This window comes from Grammomys surdaster, unplaced genomic scaffold (genome assembly GCF_004785775.1).
Source record: "Grammomys surdaster isolate TR1022 unplaced genomic scaffold, NIH_TR_1.0 125178, whole genome shotgun sequence".
In the NCBI taxonomy this organism is placed as follows: Eukaryota; Metazoa; Chordata; class Mammalia; order Rodentia; family Muridae; genus Grammomys; species Grammomys surdaster.
This window is the reverse complement of record NW_021620070.1, coordinates 368,716-383,298: the sequence shown is the minus strand read 5'-3', so window position 1 is coordinate 383,298 and position 14,583 is coordinate 368,716. Positions and strand designations below refer to the sequence as shown.

Below are 14,583 nucleotides of genomic sequence, written 5' to 3'. Positions count from 1 at the left end.
CCACATATGAAGAGCACAGAAGAAATTTCCATGTACAAAGTGGTCTTACTGATGCTGATGAATGAGAAAAAGCTCAGCACTCTTTATTAATTATGGCTACTTTTAACTCTAAGCACAGAAAATTAATAATTAAAGATATGCACATTTAAAAATATTGTTGTGGGCTGGAGGGATGGCTCAGTGGTTAAGAGCACGGACTGCTCTTCTATAGGTCCTGAGTTCAACTCCCAGCAACAACATGGTGACTCACAACCATCTGTAATGGAATCTGATGCCTTCTTTTGGTGTGTCTGAAGACAGCTACAGTGTACTCATATAAATAACAAATAAATAAATCTTTAAAAAAACTAAAAATATTGTTGTGAAGCAGAAGAATTTCCATGAGTTCGAGGTCACTCTGTATTATATAGTGAGTTTCATGGCAGCTTAGGCTACAGAGAGAGACCCTATGTCACCCATCTCTCACTGAAAACTAAAATGTTGATATATTAACCTCTCCAGTATGCAAAGAGTTAAAAATTATAGTAATGCTGAATATAGACATTACCATACATTGTTCATGAATTTTCAGTAAAACATTTCTAGAGAACAATTTAATGACTTATATAAAAATTAAATAAGCATGATATTTGATTCATAAATTTCATTTGTAAGATTTTAACTTGACATAATTAGGTACACAAATTAAATATATATGCATATATTTAATGAGACTTGATTAAATAAAATATCACATGTTCATACAGTGGAATGTTATTGTACCAGTTAGGAGACTTTCAAGTATGAGAGGAGAAAGAAAGGCATAAATCAAAATGAGATTATTATCTAATGTTTCAAAGAATCTTAATACAGGTTGGCTCCAGTGTAGGAAAATCTATGATTCAATTATATTGTCAAGGACCCAGTTTTCTTGAGTCTCTGCTTTGCCATGTTCTAACTAACTCTTCTTTTGATCACATTTAATAAATATATATATGCACTGATTGACTGTAGTTATTTAGTAATTAGCAAAAGTATCTGCCCTCATGTATTTACAGAAAATATATTGTATAAGAAAAAACAGAACAATGTGTTACATACCATTTGTACAAGAGATTCATTTATGTTCAAATATAATTCCTATCATCTTATGACTATTATGACTAAGTGTTTTTTTATATGGATTGTCTCATCTCATCCTTACAACAACTCAGAGATACTGAATTGCACTTAATTTCTGGTAGAGTCAGAATTTAAACCTATATTTGTCTTGGAACAGAAGATTTTAAAAAATCTCTAATGAAATAAAGCAACAAAAACACTTTAATATTTTATTTAGGAATTGATAATTAAATGCAGTTGACTACAAGAGCCAAGAAAGGGAAGAAGAGAAACAAGGACCTATATTGATAAGTTAGTAGTGTGCCACCGTTGGTTGATTGCCTAAAGTTATGACAAAAGTTTAAAACAGGCCTTATGGGAGACAGTGACAAGCAGATTTTGTAATCAGAGAGTTCCAGAGGCTGCAGAACAGAATTGTGTGTGTTATCAGGAAGGGTTAAGATCATTGGTGAAGAAACTATGATTATTATTTTTATATGACTCACAGCCAGACAGATCAGATGATGGAGAGCCTTGTAGCTATGTCAAGTAATATTAAGGTTTACTTCAATTTCATTCAAATGTGATGAGAAATCATGGGTAAATTCAAATTTGGGTGAAGAATGACTTGATCTGTTGTGGTATAATAACTACATATTTTGAGAATGTATCATGGATGTGTGAATAAGTAGGGAGAAGGGTAAGATAATTGAAGTAGTTCAGGTGAGAGTCAATAATGGCTTGGACAGTGGTGATATCAATGAATATGGAGGAAAATGGTTCTGAGTTTGAGGAATTTATATCTGTATGTCTTAAGCAAATTAACTAAATTGGTTTGATTCTTTAAAAATGGCCTGAATTACTTTGCAAGGCAGAAAGTAATTGAAATTATGGGAGTGGATTGGATTGTCTGTTAAGGAGAGATTTTGAAGAATAAAGGAACAGTATTGTCTTTCCACACAGCTTCCTGGGAAGCTTAGTGAATGGAGAAGCCGTTCTACCAACAAATCATGAGTACAATTTATTTCATTGTTTACCTAAACCCACTACTGCATTATTACATTACCACCTACTTCTTTTCTGTGAAACATATCTCCAGGATTTCCATGATCTCCTTCTATGTCAGTGGTGCTCAACCTTCCTAATACCCTGACCTTTTAATACAGTTTCTCATGTTGTGACCCCCAACCATAAAATTATTTTCATTGCTACTTCATAAGTGAAATTTTACTATTGTTTTGAACTATAATGTTCATATATAATAATATATGATATATATATATATATGATATATAGGATATCTGATATGCAGCCCCTGTGAATCTTTTGACCCCCAAATGGGTTTTGACCCACAGTTTGAGAACCACTAATCTAGTTTTTTTTTTTTCTTTTTAGGCATCCCAGAATCTTTGTTGTTCCTAGGGCAAGGTTAAAAAGAAAGAGCAGGACTTTGGGCTGTTGCTATCAGCAATGATGTTTGGAGGAATGTGTTCCCTAGTATCTGTTAGCTATTTATAGATTTTGGAAGCTTCTGGCCCTATAACTTGATGGATGCAAAAAGGAATCCATATAGCTATCTCAGAAAAGAATTATGAGCAAGGGTAGAGCATGCACAAAAGCCCTGAGGTGGGAATACTCTTGGTATGTTTGAAGAAAAAAAAGGAGGAGCTGGAGAGATAGATCAGCAATTAAGAGAACATACTGCTCTTGTAGAGGACCTGAGTTAAGTCCCCATATCTTGTGGATTTTAACTGCCTGTAACTCCAGGTGCACGTGATCTGTAGATTTCTGGCTTCTGAGGAATAGAACACACACACACACACACAGGCTCAAATGTGTGTGTGTATATATATGTATATTATACATATATATAAAATTAAAATGAAAAATTAAAATAAAAAAGGAAACTGAGATGAACAAGAAGTCAGCTGTAAGAAATGAGGTTGCAGAGGTGATGGGATGGAATTCATTTTTAAGGATTCTTCTACAGACAATTGGAAGGACTTTGAGTTTTAAGCTGAATGAAGTTGATAAGTATAGGAAAATTATGAGTAGGCAACTGTTTTAACTCATGTTTTATCAGACTCCCTGAGGCTGGAAGAGAAGGGGCAGCAAGAATGACTATATGGAGACCAGTTTTATCACACTAACTCAGGTGATATGTGACAGTGGACAACAGCAGTGTTAACACATTAAAGGTGTTAAAAAGCTGTCAAATTCTTGTATTCCTTTTTTGTTTGTTTGTTTGTTTGTTTTTCGAGACAGGGTTTCTCTGTATAGCCCGGGCTGTCCTGGAACTCACTCTGTAGACCAGGCTGGCCTCAAACTCAGAAATCCACCTGCCTCTGCCTCCCAAGTGCTGGGATTAAAGGCATGCACTACCACTGCCCGGCAAATTCTTGTATTCTAATGCAAACATAACTTTCAGATAGATCAAATGTGAAGTAAGAAAGAGAAGGAAAGAAGAATGACTCTAAGCTTTTGGAATGCTTTGGAGAAAGTTGTCATTTACCTTCAGAAGCCTGGTTTAGGACATGTTAAGTGTGCCACTCTAATGGACAATCAAATTGAAATGACTGGTAAGCAGTTGGTTATGAAAGTCTGGAATCCATGGGTAATAGATGAGCTCAACATATCAGTCCAGGGCTTACTGGCTCACAGATAATTTTTAAAACCACAGAATGGCTGAGGTCACCAAGGGAATTAATATAAATGAAGAAAAGGTGACTAAGCCTAGAGAAAATTTAAAGGTGTGGAAAACTATGAAATGCAGCTTCATAGTTAATTTTTCTTTCTTCTTTTCTCACCCCTCCCCTTAATTTACTTAAGACTGCAAAAGTGATAAAGCAGTACTGAGATTAGTCTGTGTATGCCTAGATTCAGAATTCCTCATATGTCTTTCAGATGTGCACTCTCCACCTTGGAAAATATACTAGATGACTGCATTCCAGTCTGGTTCTCATGCATGCCATGTTTCTCACATGATAGGATGCCACAGTTAGATTTTGAAAAACAAAACAAAATAACCAACCAACAAACAAAACAAAACAGTCAAGGCAATTTAGCTTGGAAAAGACTTTCCAGTGAAGACAATAGTTATAATTTCCTACTTGCCTTGTGACAGAATTATAACTCTTGATTAAAAATTACAATGCTGAAGTTTTATGCTTTCACAGAACCAACTTTTTACATAGTGGTCTGGGCTGAAAATGAAGTACTGAGATTTCTGTGACTTTCAACATGAAAATCATATACCTTTAAGAAATTGTGTCCTCTTTGGCTTTCAGATACTTTTGACTATGTTTATGCAAAGTATGTCATATCCTATTGGTATACACTACAGTATGAGATTGGTATATTACTGGTATCCTTGTTTGCAACAATGAAGTGACACAGTCTAGAAATAGCTACAACACACATGTAGAATCTCTCAGTCACATGATCAACCATTTTACTAAATACAAGCATATTTTCATTCACATACATCTAAATAAAGAATTTTTCACATTTCATTACAGTGTACAACAAAGTGAGGCAAAGTATACAGTACATTTTGTTCTGGAATATAAGACAATCTAATCCAACATGCAGTTGTGATCATTGTTACAGTTAATCTTTTCTTTACCTATGTAGTAAAATAGCTTCTAAAGCTTTATCCTTAGTATTTTATGAACACCTGATTTTTCACACATATTGTCTAAAACCCACTTATTGCAGTGACAACAGCACTGAATTCTACTAAAATGATTTTTCAGATTTTTCTAAAACTTATGGAAATAGTCAAGTTCAGCCACCTCTGCTGCATCTATGCTGTATAATTTGAAACCTACTTTAAAAAACCAGGAATGGCAAAGTATATAATGTATTTTAGTCAAGAAAACTGTAGACATGTTTTATTTCTACACCCCCTCTTCAGTCAACAAGAATCTAATTAACTCTAATTTACCCACTGAATAATCTTGGTTTTCAGAACAATCTATACATGAGTATCACTGTTGAAATCTTGTGTTATTCCACAAAAAATTTGTATTTGCCTTCTACAACCAAGAAGCTGGCAATTTAAAATGTGTGAAATGATTATAGAATGAATGATCATTTATCTGTAGTTGATGATGTGAACTGGTCCAAAATGACTTGCTTATATAAGTTGGAGCAAAGGTGGCAGAACAATCTCTCATAATTTTTATTATTTGGTTTACTTTAGCTGAAACAAATTCCCAGATTTTCTGATTCACACATATTCATACTGAACTTGAACAGGATATTGCAAAAACAATTTGCTATCCTTTCTACCACAAAAGAAACTTGACTCTAATCAGAATAGTTTTCTTACTGTGAAAAGTATGGCTTTTGCCTAGCTGAACTGGCTACAATCCAAAAAAGAAATTTAAAGCATCACTTCTTTTTAAGAAGATAATGAAATTTTCATGTCAGCCATTCTAATTTGCTGATGTGGTTAGCTGTCTGTTCACCTGAGAATTAAGAGCTGACTCTCTTGGGTAGACAGGAGCCCAATGTAGGTACATAGCAGACAGGTAGCCAAGGTCATTGTGAGGTGAGTACTTTATCCCCATCCTACTCCCCATTGTTGTATTTGGTTCCTTTCAATAAAATGTTCATAGTGTTGGTGAGAAGAACATTTATAACCCACACAGTTTTAATATGTTTTTAGTTGTGCAGTTAATCCCTTATTTAATGCCCTCTTGTCAATAATACCTGAGTGGGCTTTACCTTTGATTCATTCCTAGATTCCTGCAAGATTATAGCTGAGCTGTAAAACAATAAGGACAACATATTCTATTATGTAGAGAACATAATATATTTATAGTCACATGTCTCCAAAGGTTAATAAATTAATCACTTATTCATGTGAATAATGATCCAGTGAAAAAAGCTAGTAATCATCAAGTAGGCTTGGTTCTTGCTTTCTTATTCTGTAAAATGGGGTCAAAAATCTCACAGTCCTATTACTGTGATCAAAGAAGTGAAATAAATTAAATATGCAGAATTTTTAAGGGTTCCAGGACTACATGTTGAGCAAATACTCAGCATAGAACCAATGACCAAGGGCTTGACTTAGGGTTTTTCTTTTTTGTGTTTTTGTAGACAGTCTCTGTGTTGTCACTGTCAGGTATCTGAAGAAGCAAGCAGTATGCTTACTTTCAGATTATGGTTCCCTGATGCAGTGAAAGTCCAGGTATGGTCAGAGGGGAAATATGTGGCCTTTGAGTTACAATGTTTCCTTTTTCTCTGTACATGATCATTTTACATGGAAGAATTTCTTTCACATAGTTGGCAACTTTATCATGCAAATGTATACTTTTTCAACTGTGGTAACAATAATGTGTGAATGACTTCCCTTTTCATATTCACAGCAGTTTTACTAGAATGCTAGACCTTGAAAGGGCTTTACCAAATAGCTGATTCATATGGGCTTTTCATTTTATAGTTAAACTGTTAGAAGTGGTTTGGTGTGTTTGTACAAAACCCAGCACACATCTGGCATGGTATTATCATTCAGTAACTTGATACCATATTCTTTTTTTTTCAGTCATCTTAATTGTCCCCAATTTGATACTTGATTTCCTTCTATGTTTCTTTATGGTCACCATGTCTGAAAAGTTGTAATACCAAGGAACTGTTTGTCTGTCTGTAGGTGTTTTCCTGGAACCTAACCTTAAAAACCCAGACCCTTAATATATGGTCCATAAAGGACACACAGAGCAGCCACTGCTGAGCCTGGCCCACAAAACAATGTCTGGTCCAGCCCATGTTAGCAATTTAGTCTCTCAGTCACAGCACCCAGGCTCCCTATCTACCCACACATGAGCCTGTCAGAGATCCAGGCCTAGGAAGAAGGCTCATTTATTATCCAAAGATTGAGTTCTCTTCAGTCACATAAGGATTCTATTTATTTTGACAACTTTTAAGTTCAAGTGGGAGAGTATATTTTAAAAATGGAAAGATTAACTAGCACAAACATCTCCTCTCTGATTTGATAACCTCTTCTGAAGAATGAACAACATTTGGTACAAATCCACTCTTCACCCCTTCCCAACCCTCCTGTATTGTAATCTCTCCACTTTTAACCAGCTCATATATGTCTCTTGTCAGGTCTGTGAAGGCTTTCTCCACATTAATGGCATCTCGGGCTGACGTCTCAATGTACTTCATGCCGTATGCAGCAGCCAGTTTCTCGGCCTCGTGGCGAGTCACTTGCCTCTGTGTATCCAGGTCACACTTGTGACCCACCAGAACAAATACAATTTGGTAGGGCTGAACGTGTACTTTGGTCTCTTCTAACCACTCATGGACATTCTGGAAGGACCTGCGGTTGGTAATGTCAAATAAGAGAAGACCACCTACTGAATTCCTGTAGTAGGCGCGAGTGATGGATCTAAAACACAAGAAAGAAGTAAAGAATAAAGTTCATGCCCAAACTCCTTCACTCTAATGAACTCAGTGTATTCTAGTGTTCCTGACTACTGACAGTCCTTTAGTAAATACAAATGCAATTCTATAACAATAATGACAAGTTTTCAATTGAGTAAAATGAATAAGAATGCTCATGAACTTTCAGGTGTTTTTCCTTGAATTTATTATAATCGATAGGAATTATAATTGATGACCCCTGAAAAATACCTTGTAAAATATTTCATTTTTCTACTTATCATTAACTTGTTTTTTGTTTGTTCCCATTATTGCTATTTTTTCTAGCAGGGGTCATCAATCACTTCTGTGAAGAAAAAGACAATCTTGTTTTGTATTTCCTAAGCCATGTGGGAATGGGAAAATGAGGATGGTAAGATGTTCTGAGGCAAAGCAAGAGAAATGGTTCAGTAGTTAAAAGCACTATTTGCTCTCCCAGAGGACCTGAATTTGATTTCTAGCACCCACATGGCAGCTCACAACTGTCTTTAATTCCAGCTTCTGAGAATCTGACATCCTCTCCTGGCCTCCATAGTTACCAGGCACTCACAGACATATGTGAAGACAAAACTCCATACACATAAAACAATATATTTAAAATGTTATGAAGAAAAATCCTATCAGCTCTATTCACTGACAAAATCCAAAGAGGCTGACTGAGGAAGCTGTAGCTGGGAGAATCTACCAAAATAGTGAAAGTGTTTCAATGAAGTTATATTATTATTTTGAATCATGTAATTAGGTTATTTCAGCCTACTTGTACATTTACTTCTCAAACAGAAGAAGCATCACATATTTTAGTTTCTTGAGTTGATGAGCCTCATTATAAATATATATTATGGTATTTTGCTTAAGAATGTAGGAGTTCATGAAAGGATGTAGAACAATTTGCCTATATAATCACTTGCTTCAGACTACTGCAATTTTTGAAATCTATTTTTAGGATTTCTGTCTTCTTGAGAGGATATAATAAATAATGAAGAGTTCTATAGCTGAAATTGTATGGGAAAATGTCCCAGTGTTAATGTGGGGGAAATTTCAGCCCAAGCTAGAGGATAGTATGGGTAGGCCTTACAAGTAAGTCCAGGTCTCCAGAACCTGGGAGATTAGCCCCAGGGAGCAGATATTCCTTATTTCTTTATGTTTGAAGATTCATGGAGAATGATAATTGTATCAGAAACTGTTCCATTTGGTGAAAATGTTAATTTGAGAAATCAATGAACAATATATTAAAGCTCTAGAATATATTTATGCATTAGTGGTTTGTATTTAGCACAGAAGTTATCAAAGTATTTTAATCATAGTATAAAGCTACATATAACTAGACACCCACCCTAAATTTAAAAAAAAACATAAGAAGATAAATGACAAATTGGGGAAATAGCTCACAACATACATGACATAAAAGGGTTAATGTTCTTATTAGACAGAAGTCCAGGCTGGCTTTCAACTACTCATCATCCTCTTGCCTCAGCCTTCAGAGGGCTGGAATTATAGGGCTATGCCACCACTGTTGGTGTTGGGGTAATCTGTAAAGTACTCCTACAAATCAATACTGTATAATATGTAATGACTAGTAAATATGAACAAGCTGTTCACACAGAGATCCCAGCAAACATATAAGAGACCTTTATTCATGAGTACTTGTATAAAGTATGCCAAAGCTTTGTACAAGTGGAAAGTTAGAAGCAACTTAAGTTTGTAATTATTATTCATATCCATCTTCAATTAACTAACTAACTAACTAGTATCTTCTGTGTTCAACTAATGTTCAGTGGAGAATGAGTCAGTGTACATAAATATAGGGTGTTGAGTCTTTTTGCTCTGGTTCTTCCTGTTCTACCTTACTTTAGTTCAAACTGCTCTCTACAAAGTTTTTATTAGTTTGTTTTCTGTCACTTATGTTTTTATTTATGCTGCTTCCCATTCTGGGCATTTCCTATCTTTACTTGGGCTTCATCTTCTCTGGTTAAATTTCTCTACTCTGTATCCATACATGAAATTACAAATACATACTACAGAGGAAGAGCAAAGGATTGTGAAAGAAAAATAAACATGCTGATTGATTATGTACCCAGTAGTACAGTAGGGAGTGGCATATAAATACAAACAACAAAACTCTCTTTCGTGTGATGCCTCTGTATCTGTTTCTTCTGACCATGCTAGTACTGAAGTTCCAAGAAAGCAGGGGCTCTGTCTGTTTACTTTATAGGGTATTCTCTTATGTGAGTAACCTCATACTATTTCTTCAGAAAGGATTCCACCCTCTGGCAACTGACTGTATGATGATTACAAGAGAGAGTCAATTAATCAGTTTCCATTTTCTTCATATTAGGATATATTTACTTTCTCTGTGCCTCTGTCTCTCCCTCTTTATTTTCTTCCCCCCAAATAGAAACGGATATATAGAAGTCAATATACATCTATCTACTCTACCTACCTATAGCTTTCAGTTATGTTAAAATTACTTGGATTAAAAAAACCCCAAAAACTATGAATCATAGGGTCTGATTGTGATGAATTATATAGTGGTCAATTTCAAGTTATTTATTAGCTATCAAAAAGCAGATTGATGGAATTGTGGTTCAAATAATGTGATAATGAATGGCCTTCCCCTGCCTGGGCGGTTCTTACCCTGCATCGAACTCAAAGATAGCTCAAAGTGAGCTTGAGAAGCCCCAGACAGACCCTTGCTTGTCCCCCTGGCAGCATCACGAAAAGAATCAGGAAGTCCTCTTTCCCCAGGGGTTGAATAAGGCCCAAAGACCCTCCCACTGCTCGCGCGGGCCCGTGGTGCACTCCCACCTGAACCTCTCTTGACCCGCTGTATCCCAGATCTGGAGCTTGATGCGTTTTCCTGGTTCGATCTCCACCAAGCGGGAGAAAAAATCTACTCCCACGGTGGGATCTGAAACCTGAGCAAAGCGGCCCTCGGTGAAGCGGCGGATCAGGCAGGACTTGCCCACCGTGGAATCGCCGATGACAATGAGCCGGAACTGGTACAGCCAGATGGCCTCCATGGCCGTGGCCTGGCAGGACTCTTCAGCCCGGGCCTGGGGAGGCGGAAGGGGGCGCCCCACCAAGGCCTTAGCGCAGATCAACCCGTTTGTAGATTGGTCCCGAGCACATCACTGGCCTGGTAGCCTGAAGCAAGGTAGGCCCAGGCGCTGGGGGAGCGAAGGGATGGATGCTGCGCTCGCAAAGGTGATGAAATGGCAGCAGCATCAGAACCACGCACTCTGACTCATCACTGAAAACCGAGTTACTGTAATTCTCTGCGTAGACGCGGCACTAGTTTCACCACACTGTCTGTTAGAGGAGCGCACACAAAAACGGACAGGAGAAAAATGTGTTCCGTTTTTAATTATATCAACCACTCTCCTCTAATTCTCTGCCGTTACAATTGCGAATATAATTTATTTTTATTAAAGCTAGAAAAATACAAAAAAAGTGAAAAAAAGTCCGCAATTGAATAATTGTCTACGGGCTTCCATGCTCTTGCAAATATTTTTATTCAGGCATATGCATGTGCATTTATTGCTATTTTTTTTTTAACACAAAACTTAACTTTTAATCCTATACGTTTAGTGCAAATAACTATCATATATGTCTCTCCATTTCCAACACATTTTTTAAAAAATCATTCATACTGTTTTCCCTAATAGATGTCCTAATTGATTTGTAACCAGTGGTGTGCAAGCATTCCCTTTTCTCTACATACACACAGACACGTATTATCTTTAGTCTTGTTCCCTACCCCCAAATTAGAAGAGCACAAACTCAGTCTCCCCATTACCACAAATTATGCAGTTAAGTTTCCCAGCAGTTGGAGAAATCACAGGGAGTCAGCACATTCTGAGTGCAATGTGTAAGTCTTGCTATGGGTAATCTGCCTTCATGCTCATGATCTTTCTTGTATCAGGTAGGTATCTCTTGTCTTTTTTTTTTCTTTTTTTTTTTTATTGGATGATTTATTTACATTTCCTATGTTGTCCCCTTACCCCATCCCCCACCACCCCCTCGGAACCCCCAATCCCCTCGCCCCTCCTCCTTCTTCTCTGTGGATGTAACCTCTATCTACACCCCCCCACTCCCACCTCCCCACCCTCAAAATTCCCACCCCTGGGGCATCCAGCCTTCATGAGGTCAAGGTTCTCTTCTTCCACCTATGCCCAGCAGGGCCCTCCACTTTTACATATTCAGCTGAAGCCCTGGATCCCCCTCTAAGTGCTCCCAGGCTGGTGGTTTAGACCCTGGGAGCTGTGGTTGGTTGGTATTGTTGCTCTCCTCATGGTGCCACAAACCCTTTCAGCTCCTTCAGGCTTCACTCTAACTCCTCTATTGAGAACCCCATGATCAGTTCAATGGCTAGTTGTGAGCATCTGCCTCTGAATATGTCTGACTCTTGAAGGCCTCTGAGGAGATATCCATATCAGGCTCTTATCAGCATGCACTTCCTGACTTCCATATCAGCATCTACCTTTGGTGACTGCACGTGGGATAGATACTCAGGTGGGGTGGTCTTGAGACGGCCCCTCCTTCAGTTTCTGTCCCTCACTTTGTCTCCATATTTGCTCCCTTGAGTATTTTGTTGCTCCTTCTAAGAAGGACCGAATCACCCTCACTTGGTCTTCCTTCTTTATGGGCTTCATGTGGCCTGTGAGTTGCATCTTGGGCATTTCAAGGTTCTAGGCTAATATCCAATAATCAGTGAGTGAATACCATGTGTCTTCTTTTGTGATTGGCTTACCTCACTCAGGATGATAATTTCTAGTTCCATCCATTTACCTAGGAACCTCTCGAATTCATTGTTTTTAATAGCTGAGTAATACTCCATTGTGTAAATATACCACATTTTTTGAATCCATTCCTCAGTTGAAGGACATCTGGGTTCTTTCCAGCTCCTGGCTATTATAAATAAGGCTGCTATGAACATAGTTGAGCATATGTCCTTGTTATATGTTCGAGCATCTTCTGGGTATATGCCTAGGAGTGGTATAGCTGGATCCTCGGGTAATGCTATGTCCAATTTTCTGAGGAACCGCCACACTGATTTCCAAAGTGGTTGCACCATCTTGCAGTCCCACCAACAATGGAGGAGTGTTCCTCTTTCTCCACACCCTCGCCAGCATCTACTATCACCTGAGTTTTTAATCTTAGCCATTCTGACTGGTGTGAGATGGAATCTCAGGGTTGTTTTGATTTGCATTTCCCTGACGACTAAGGATGCTGAACATTTCTTTACATGCTTCTCGGCCATTCGAGTTTCTTCAATTGAAAATTCTTTGTTAAGCTCTATACCCCATTTTTTAATAGGGTAATTTGGTTGTCTGGAGTCTAATTTCTTGAGTTCTTTTGTATATATTGGATATTAGCCCTCTATCAGATGAAGGATTGGTAAAGATCTTTTCCCAATTTGTTGGTTGTCGTTTTGTCCTATTGACAGTGTCCTTTGCCTTACAGAAACTTTGCAATTTTATGAAGTCCCATTTGTCAATTCTCGATCTTAGAGCATATGCCATTGGAGTTCTGTTCAGGAACTTTTCCCCTGTGCCCAAGTATTCGAGGCTTTTCCCCACCTTCTCTTCTATTAGTTTCAGTGTATCTGGTTTTATGTGGAGGTCCTTTATCCACATAGACTTGAGCTTTGTACAAGGGGATAAGAATGGATCAATTTTCATTCTTCTACATGTTGTCTTCCAGTTGAACCAGCACCATTTGTTGAAAATGCTGTCCTTTTTCCACTGGACAGTTTTAGCTCCTTTGTCAAAGATCAAGTGACCATAGGAGTGTGAGTTCATTTCTGGGTCTTCAATTCTATTCCATTGATCTTCCTGCCTGTCTCTGTACCAATACCAGGTAGTTTTTACCACTATTGCTCTGTAGTACAGCTTGAGGTCAGGGATGGTAATTCCTCCAGAAGTTCTTTTATTGTTGAGAATAGTTTTCGCTATCCTGGGTTTTTTGTTATTCCATATGAATTTGAGAATTTCCTTTTCTAACTCTGTGAAGAATTGAGTTGGGATTTTAATGGGGATTGCATTGAATCTGTAGATTGCTTTTGGCAAGATGGTCATTTTTATTATATTAATCCTGCCAATCCATGAGCATGGGAGATCTTTCCATCTTCTGAGATCTTCTTCAATTTCTTTCTTCAGAGACTTGAAGTTCTTGTCATACAGGTCTTTCACTTGCTTGGTTAGATTCACACCAAGGTATTTTATATTATTTGCAACTATTGTGAAGGGTGTCATTTCCCTAATTTCTTTTTCAGTCTGTTTATCTTTCATGTAGAGGAAGGCTACTGATTTGTTTGAGTTGATTTTATAACCAGCCACTTTGCTGAAGTTGTTTATCAGGTTTAGGAGTTCTCTGGTGGAAGTTTGGGGGTCACTTAAGTATACTATCATATCATCTGCAAATAGCGATATTTTGACTTCTTCCTTTCCTATTTGTATCCCTTTGACTTCTTTTTGCTGTCTAATTGCTCTGGCTAAGACTTCCAGTACTATATTGAATAGGTAGGGGGAGAGTGGGCAACCTTGTCTAGTCCCTGATCTTAGTGGGATTGCTTCAAGTTTCTCTCCATTTAGCTTGATGTTGGCTACTGGTTTGCTGTAAATTGATTTTACTATGTTTAGGTAGGGGCCTTGAATTCCTGATCTTTCCAAGACTTTTATCATGAAGGGATGTTGAATTTTGTCAAATGCTTTCTCAGCATCTAGTGAGATGATCATGTGGTTTTTTTCTTTAAGTTTGTTTATATAGTGGATTACATTGATGGATTTCCGAATATTGAGCCATCCCTGCATTCCTGGGATAAAACCTACTTGATCATGATGGATGATTGTTTTGATGTGGTCTTGGATTCGGTTTGCTAGAATTTTATTGAGTATTTTTGCATCGATGTTCATAAGGGAGATTGGTCTGAAGTTCTCTTTCTTTGTCGGGTCCTTGTGGGGTTTGGGTATGAGTGTAATTGTAGCTTCATAGAACGAATTGGGTAGTGTTCCTTCTGTCTGTATTTTGTGGAATAGTTTGAAGAGAATTGGTATTAGGTCTTCCTTGAAGGTC

The 14,583-nt window shown here is 37.5% G+C and overlaps 1 protein-coding gene and 1 non-coding gene across 2 annotated transcripts; both read right to left on the bottom strand.

Moving 5' to 3' along the window:
* Positions 1 to 4,508: 4,508 nt before the first annotated feature.
* Rab39b (RAB39B, member RAS oncogene family) lies at positions 4,509 to 10,753 on the bottom strand. The gene is made up of 2 exons (XM_028785266.1): positions 10,315 to 10,753; positions 4,509 to 7,477 (listed from the first exon to the last, which is right to left on the bottom strand). The coding sequence occupies exons 1-2, from the start codon at positions 10,527 to 10,529 to the stop codon at positions 7,051 to 7,053; spliced, it is 642 nt and encodes a 213-aa protein (XP_028641099.1). The 5' UTR covers positions 10,530 to 10,753; the 3' UTR covers positions 4,509 to 7,050.
* Positions 10,754 to 11,272: 519 nt separating this feature from the next.
* On the bottom strand, positions 11,273 to 11,439 carry LOC114637121. Its single transcript, XR_003713729.1, has one exon. It is a non-coding gene; the product is annotated as a U1 spliceosomal RNA (small nuclear RNA).
* Between the last annotated feature and the right edge of the window lie 3,144 nt (positions 11,440 to 14,583).